Raw genomic sequence first — 8,040 nt, forward strand, 5'->3', positions numbered from 1 at the left:
GAACCACCTGATTCTGTGTCTCCAGTCAGTTCAGGACACCTACAGGAACCAGATGTAGGCCGGACGGGCAGCAATCACACACTGCCCGTGCCTGTGACCCCCTAGGGGGTCTGGGTGAAAGTAAAGTACGGACTCGATCTGCGAGATCAACAGCTCTTGGAGCACTTGCTCACTCGGGGCAGGGCACGTGCAGGGAGAGGCCACATGCACCACCCCCAGCCAGAGAAGTCCCTGGGGCCTCTGAGCAAGGACCCCCCCATCTGCTGTGGGTGCAGGGAGGGCAGAGACTCAGTTTGTAATGGCAGTGGGGTGCTGAATCGCCCGCTGTGCCCCCAGGAAGTAGATGGGAAATACCTGGCTCTCTCTGGGAGTTTTATCTGGGAACTGTGGTGGTGGGAGTAAAGCACGGACTCGAACCGTGGGACCAGCAGCTCTTGGAGCACTCGCTCACTCGGTGCAGGGCACATGCAGCTATTTTTTAGTTCTTTATATAGTGTAGATATTGGACCTCTGTCTGGGGATAGCTGGCAATTTTTTCACACTCTGTAGGCTGTCTCTTCACTTCGTGGTTTCTTTTGCTGTGCAGAGGCTTTTAATTTGATACGATCCCATGTAGTGAAGAATGCTGTTAATATTTGATTGGGATTATGTTGACTCTGAATATCAATTTTGGAAATATGGCCATTTTGATTATATTGGTTCTGCCTATCTAGGAACAGGGAATACTGTTCTATTTTCCAATGTCCTCTTCAATCTCCTTTTTCAGAGGACTGTAGCTTTCACTATAGAGGTCTTTCACTTGATTAAGTTAATTCATAAGCATTTAGCTTTTGTGGTGCTATGGTGAATGATACTGTTTTCCTAATTTCTTTCTCAGTGAGTTCATTATTGATGCACAGGAACGCTATTAAATTTCCGTGTGTTGGATTTGTATCCTGCCATATTGCTGAATTTGGTTATTAATTTTGGGAGTCTTTTGGTAGAATTTTTTGGGTCTTCTATGTAAAGGATCATGTTGCCTGCAAATAGTGATTATTTGACCTCTTCCCTTTCTATATATATCCCTTTTGTATCTTTTTTTTTTTGGCCTGTTTTGTTCGTTTCTTGGTCTTTTTGAGACAGGATCTTGTTATGCAGTTCAGACTGGCCTTGGGCTCACTTTGTAGCCCAGGCTGGTCTCGAACTCACAATGATCCTCCTACCTCAGCTTCCCGAGTGCTGGGATTACAGGTGTGCACAATTTGGCCTAATTGTTCTTACTATTGTTTTCAATACTGTGTTAAACAGGAGTGGTGATAGTTGGACATCAGTATCTTGTTTCTGATTTTAGAGGGAAAACTTTTACTTTTTCCCCACTATGATGTTGGCAGTAAGTTTGTCATAAATGGCTTTTATCAGATTGAGATAAGGTCCTTCTGTTTCTATTTTCTTCAGTGTTTTTACCATGAATGGATGTTGGATTTTGTCAAAGGCTTTTCCTGTGCCTATAAGCATTAAAGAGATTGCCCTGTAGTTCAGTTTTTTGGTTGGATCCTGTCTGCTTTTAGAATTATGTAATTTTAGTTTCCAGGATGACTTTGGGTGTACTCCTTCCCTTTCAGTTTTATTAAACAGCTTGAAGAGTTATGTTTTCTCTGGAGTTTTTGTAGAATTCAGCAGTGAGTCCATCTGGCCTTGGACTCTTCTTGGTGGGTAGGTTTTTAAAAAATTATTACTGTAACTATTTAATTGCCTGTTATTGGATTACTCAGTTTTATATCTTTTTGGTTGTTTTTGTAATTCACATGTAGCAAGGAATCTATCCCTTTCTTGTGAAGTCTCCAATTTATTGGAACACTAGTTTGTGAAATAATTGCTAATAATCTGAATTTTAGCAGTGTCTGGTTGGTTTCACCTTTTTCATTTCTAATTGCCTTGATTTGATACTTTTTTTTATAAGATTGGGTAAGGGTTTACTTTATTCTTATTTTATTTCAAAGAACCACTTCCTTGATTCATTAATTCTTTGTATATTTTTGGGCTCAATTTCATCAATTTCTGCTCTGATATTACTACCTGAAGACTGGGGGCAGGCAAGGGGGCAACTCAACAGCATTCAGATTCAAATCAAGGCAGAAAAGTGAGGCCAGCTGAAGAATACAGGGACTGCCTAGGTGGTCTCCCAGCTCTGCCATACACCCTGCATCAAGGAAGTAGCAGGCTGCTTGCTGGAGATGATCAGAGAGAACCATGGCCTAAGAAGCAGGAATTTATTCTGAACCCTAGATTGACTGGTGGAAGTGAAGTGTTGCAGGTAACAAAGTGGTGGTGAGAGCCAAGTGAGGAATGATTCTGGTACACAGCAGTGGCTGAACTGGGGTTTATTTGTCCATCTACATAGCCACACCCCTCAGTGACATCCTGTACTTGATGCCCCAGAACATCTCAATCAGTCAAAACTAGAAACCAATGGCCTTTTTGTTATAGAAAATTGTTTTTCTTGGTACAAGGGGTTGAACGCAGAGAATGCTGAGCTACAACCCCAGCTATCTTATCTATCTAATCTACCCATTCATCCATCCATCCATCCATCCATCCATCCATCCATCCATGTCTATCAATCTGGATAGGATCTCACTAACTTGCCTAGGTTGTCCTCGAATTCACAATTTTGCCTCAGCCTCCCAAGTAGCTGGGATTACCAAGTAAGTGTATGCCACCATGCCTGGTCTGATCCAGAATTTCTGGCCTCAACTCCCCACCTAACCTGTGCACTATATGGAAACAGCAGGCCTTTTCCCTGGCTGAGGAAAATCTATTATGGTACACAGAAAACCTGGTCACCAAGGTTTCTCTGGGAGAGGAAGTGGATGGTGCAAAGGCTGAGTGGTAGGGAGGTTTTGTCGCCTTGGGACACTCCTGTGGGTTCCCAGTCCATCGTATCCGCAGCACATAGCAGGGCCCAGCCTCCCATATGGCCCTCAAGGGCCTCTGTCCTGCCGCAGCTGCAGTAGACCAGGACATGGCACACCACCTCTCATGTACCACTGGTCTTACAGCCTGGGCACCTGTTTCTCCTCCTCTCATCAGACCCCGAGGGGTGGCTCCTCCTTCACACCCTCTATTCTATACCTATCAGGCTGTGGGTTCCTCCTGGTGTTCATTTTCACAGGAGCTAACTGATATGCTTGTGTGGGATGGAAGGGTCCCAGCTTTGCCACCAGCAAACACTCACACACCTGTGTTCTCACTCATTTCTAACTTGCCTTTGTGGAAGATACAAGGAGAAGCAGCATGGAGGTCCACACTAAAGGCACTGTTATGGTTGATACATTGTGTCAACTTGGGGAGTCTAGAGGTTTGGCTAAGTGACTTAGCAGGGAGCCAAAGTGCTTACTTTGTATACATCCTGAGCCTGTGGAAGAGGAGGGCAAAGACTATGTGAGAGCTACACGCGGCTTAGGTGGGGGTAACCTGTTTACCATGTAAGGGAGGAAAAAAAGCTGCCTGCCGCCATTCCTCCCTTTTGCTCTGGCTGCATTGCTGTTCGGCTGCCATTCCCCCCTTTGCTCTTGTTGCTTTGCTACCTTCTGCCTCGGAGCCAGCCAAGTATGGACTGAAACCTCCACAAACTGTAAGCTAAATAAACCTTTCCTTCCTTCATTTTGGGCGTTGGGTATTTTGTCCCAGCAACGAGAGAAAAGTAACCAAGACAGGCACACAGCTACCACCCGCCCGCCCTGAGGGTATCACTCCAACCCGCCTGGCAATATGGGACATGGATGCAAAATAAAGACAAAGTTCTGCAGTTGATCTCTGGGATGACTCAATGTTCTTTGTGGAACAAAAGGCCTCACATCCAAAAGCTCAAGGCTTTTATTGGTATCAGTCAGGGAGGCAGGTTGGGGGGTCACAGAAGAGTGCTAGGAAAAAGAAACTTTGCAGGCACTGGTTGTGATGAGAAAGAGCAATCTTGTACCAGGCAGAAAGGCCTCCGATTAGCAATATAAGGACAGTCTGATGTATGCAAGGCTGGCACCTTTATTACGAGGAAGGTATAATTCTGAGTCCCAAGGCCTCAGCTGAGATGTTATCTCATGTCTTAGCCCTGGAATCTCACAGGCTCTTGCTTGATCCTCTATTCCAGCCATCAACACGGAGGCTATTCTTGCCTGAGTGTTGTCACTATTGAGACCACTGGTGTCTCGGCCGGACTCTGTAACATTCTTTAACCAAGGAAGGGAACATCTGTTTCAATATAGCCAGCTCTGCACATCTCAGTGAATAGGGTAGAGGGGTCAGGGAAGGATGGGGGCAGGGAGCTTTGCTGCTCTGAAGAGCGCAGCTTGGCAGTTTTCCACACAGTCTCCTGAAGCATCTTCCTACTGCAAGGAACTACGTTTCCTCTTAAAGGACTGAACAGGGTCTGTCCACCCAGCCCATGCCCTGGAGGATGTGGAGCAGCTCCTTGCGCTCACAGAAACTCAGGAAGTTCAGAGGCTGCTCATCATGTGCCATCACTTGTTCCAAAGCTGAGCTCTGTGACTACTTCCTCCACGGTCATCTGTCAGAGACGTCCATGAGATGGTAGCTCAAGCAGGGGGCAACAGACAGAACACAGCAATGTGGAAAGGTATCACTTGCTGCAGAAGCACCTTCAGCCTTTTTAGGTCTTGACAGACTGGCTCCTCACAGGTGGTGACACTCTACTCCCGAAACTCTTCTTCCAAATTTGGTAATCACTAGTTGGGGACAACCTACTGCTGACCAGAGCTGCACCAGGGAGTGCAGCTGCCAGTGTCTCGTTCCCAGTGTGTCATTCATGAGGACCAGGGTTCCTGTTTCTAGGAAGAGGGTCACAAAGGCAGGGAAGATGTTTCAAAGTTAACAGCTCTAACACTGAGTTTGAAAGTGTGGATACCATTGCTAGACGCTGGGCATGCGAGCAAGAGGGAGACACCACTGGAGGTGTCAGTTTCCAGGACTGGAGTCGCTGGTTTTCTCGAGGTTACCAAGCCTGGTGCAGCAAGCTCCCATCCCCAAACTACAGTCCTGCAGTTGAGGTATGCTGAGAACCCTGTTGTGATATCACTAATCCTAATTTTGCATTATACCAACTGCTATTTTAATGCAGACTGTAAAACAGGCAGAAAGGGGCCAGGGATATAGCTCAGTGGCACAGTAGCTGCTGACAAGTACGAGGTCTGGAGTTTGATTCTCAATACCAAAACCAAAACAAAACAATACGCAGAAAGTAAAATTTTATTTTTTGATGTAGTACTGGAGATTGAACCTAGGGCCTCTGCCCTGAGCTATAACCCCAGCCCATTTTTATTTTTTAATTTTTTAGATAGGGTTTTGCTAAGTCACTAAATTGCCCAGGCTGTGCTTGAACTTGCCATACTTCTGCCTCAGTCTCAGGTTACAGGAGTGCATCACCATATACAGCTGGAAGCAAAGATTTTAACCGTTTGTTTTTGGAACAAGAAAATCATCTTTGTGAAAAAGTACGATTTTTCCTTCTTAGACTGGCTGGGAGTGCTATCACAGCAGCTCCTCTAAAAGTTTCAGAAATCATAGGCTAATAAACACTTACATACCCACAGCACATGTATTCAGGTTTCATTTTATTTTAGTTATAAAACAACTGCCAAAACAGAGTTTTAAAAAACAAACACAATTTTTATTCCTTCTTTTGTTGCAGAAAATAAATATGACACATATTTCATATACTTGACTATAAAAGCACTTCTAAAAACATCATTTATTGAAATCAATAGTATAATCTTTTGGTTTTTGGATTGCAGACACTGGACAACAGATCATTTTATTTCATTAACTTTTTTGAACACCTGGCTCAAGCAACTTTGGGCAAAAGCTATTTGTGAGCTTTAAAAAAATCTTATTCCAAGTGTTATTTTTAAATTAGTTACACTAAAAACAATCAAGTCTTAACATTCTGAGAATAGTCCTTCTTTTATAAAAACTGCCCCCAAACTAACACATACCACACTGACATAAAAAGTTGGTCTATCTTCGTGGGAATCAGCGAGAGCAGGCGTAGAGTAGGAGGGAGGAACAAAGTTCGGTCCTGCCATGTATACACAGTTCAGCATGACCTCAAAGCATTCATGCCCCGACTTCCAGTTTGGCCCATGAGTCTCAAAAGTGAAAAGGTGTTTAGTCGTCTAAGCCTATGTTTCTGAAAAGGTAGGACATGGACTCCCCATTGTGAATGCGCCGGATTGCTTCTGACAAGATCATACTGATATCCACTGTTTTGATCTTGGGGCATTGAAGCTTCTGGATTTCATGTGGGATTGTATTGGTGACCACAACCTGTGAATCAAGAGAAAAACAGGAATATCAGAAAGCCAAGCACTTCAGGGACTGGTGTATACCAAAGCTGTACAGCGCTTGCCTAGCATGTGTGAAGCCCTGAGTTTAATTCCCAGCAGCACAAAAAAGAACAATTAAGAAACCCAAGCAGCCTCATGGGTTGATTTAAAAATATGATGCATTCTCAAAGTTCTGAGGTTTTACCTCATAGGACCGGAGGCTACCCAGTCTTTGTTTTCTTTTTTTTGTTGTTGCTGTTGTTTTTTTGAGACAAGGTCTTGCTCTGTAGTCCAGGCCAGCCCTGACATCTTTATGTAGTCCACGCTGGCCTTGAACTCCTGGTGATCCTCCTGCCTTAGCCACCCAAGTGCTAGGATTATAGGCATGCGCCACCATGCCCAGCTTTTTTTCTTTTTTTTTGACAGGATCCCATGGTGTCATTCAGGCTCACCTTGAACTAGCTATGTAGCCCAAGCTGGCCTTGAACTCACAGCAATCCTCCTGCCTCACCCTCCTGAGTGCTGGGATTACAGGTGTGCACCACCATGCCTGGCTCTACCCAGTCTTAATAAGATTTCCAATCAATGTGAACCTATGTGTGTTTCCCAGGTTAAGATATGACAACCTCACAGGCCCTAGGATAGTTAACAGCCAAAAAGAGACGCCACAAGTGCTGGAAGGATGTGGAGAAAACAAAACCCCCATGTACTGCTGGTGAAACTGTGAAATGGGGCAGGTGGTCTGGAAAACAGCCCTATCAGCCCTAAAAATGTGCACACAAAGCAACCATGGGAGATCACAATCTTCTAGGAATATACACCGAGGAGAACAGAGAACACATGTCCACACAAAAACTTGCAGATGAGTGTTCATGGCAGCATTATTTGTAACAGTCAAAAAACAGAAACAACTCAATTTTCTAACAACTTATGAACAGAAAGACAGAATGTGGCATATCCATACAATAAAAAGGGCTAGAAATACAGTTCAGTGGCTATTGCAGTTCATTTCTAAATGTCCACCCACAGCCTCATTGAGATTGTAAGTGGGGCTCCTGAGAGGTGACTGGATTATATGGTGACTGGATTAGTAGGCTGGAAGAGGTGGGGCACTGTAGGTGTGACCCAAAGGGTGTATCTCCCTCCCAGACCCAAGGGCTCCACCCTTTACTCACTCTGCTTCCTAATCACTGTACTATGAGCAGCTTGCCTCCACCATAACCCTCTGCCAAGCTATTCTGCCTTGGAGCCAGCCAACTATGGAATCAAAATAAACCTCTCCTCCTTTTAGTTGTGGATATCAGGTGACTGTGTCCCAGCAATGAGGAAGTGACTAAGACAGACTTTGGTACTGAGGATGGGGTCACTGCTGTGACACTGTCTGAGCACATGGTGTAGAGGCCTTTGGAACTGGTTTATGGAAGGCATTTGGAAAGGTTTAAAATGCCAGGTGGAAAACAAGCCCAAGGATGCTGTAAGACAAGCTTGATGGGCTATACTGGTTAAACTCAGAAGCCCAGAATGCAGATAGAACTGCAGACTGCATGAAGAAGCACTCCATTGGCAACTGAATTCCAGATCATGTGGTTATACTCTGGCAAAAAAATCTGTCTACATTTTGCTCACATCCGAAGACTTTGTGAGAGACTGAAATTAAGAGCAGCAGACTAGGGCTGGGGATTTAGCCCAGCGGCAAAGCACCTGCCTGGCAAGTGCAAGGTCG

At 44.8% G+C, this 8,040-nt stretch overlaps 1 protein-coding gene across 2 annotated transcripts in view; it reads right to left on the reverse strand.

The window, feature by feature from the left end:
- Positions 1–5,640: 5,640 nt before the first annotated feature.
- The window catches only part of Prpsap2 (phosphoribosyl pyrophosphate synthetase-associated protein 2), a 45,331-nt gene continuing 42,931 nt past the window's right edge, over positions 5,641–8,040 (reverse strand). For both annotated transcript variants that reach the window (XM_013522228.1, XM_005399288.2), the window contains one exon: positions 5,641–6,318. In XM_013522228.1, coding sequence (XP_013377682.1) covers positions 6,160–6,318 — 159 coding nt within the window. In that variant the 3' untranslated portion in view covers positions 5,641–6,159. The remainder of the gene's footprint in view (positions 6,319–8,040) is intronic.

This window comes from Chinchilla lanigera, unplaced genomic scaffold (genome assembly GCF_000276665.1).
Source record: "Chinchilla lanigera isolate Chin_1 unplaced genomic scaffold, ChiLan1.0 scaffold00066, whole genome shotgun sequence".
Taxonomy (NCBI): domain Eukaryota; kingdom Metazoa; phylum Chordata; class Mammalia; order Rodentia; family Chinchillidae; genus Chinchilla; species Chinchilla lanigera.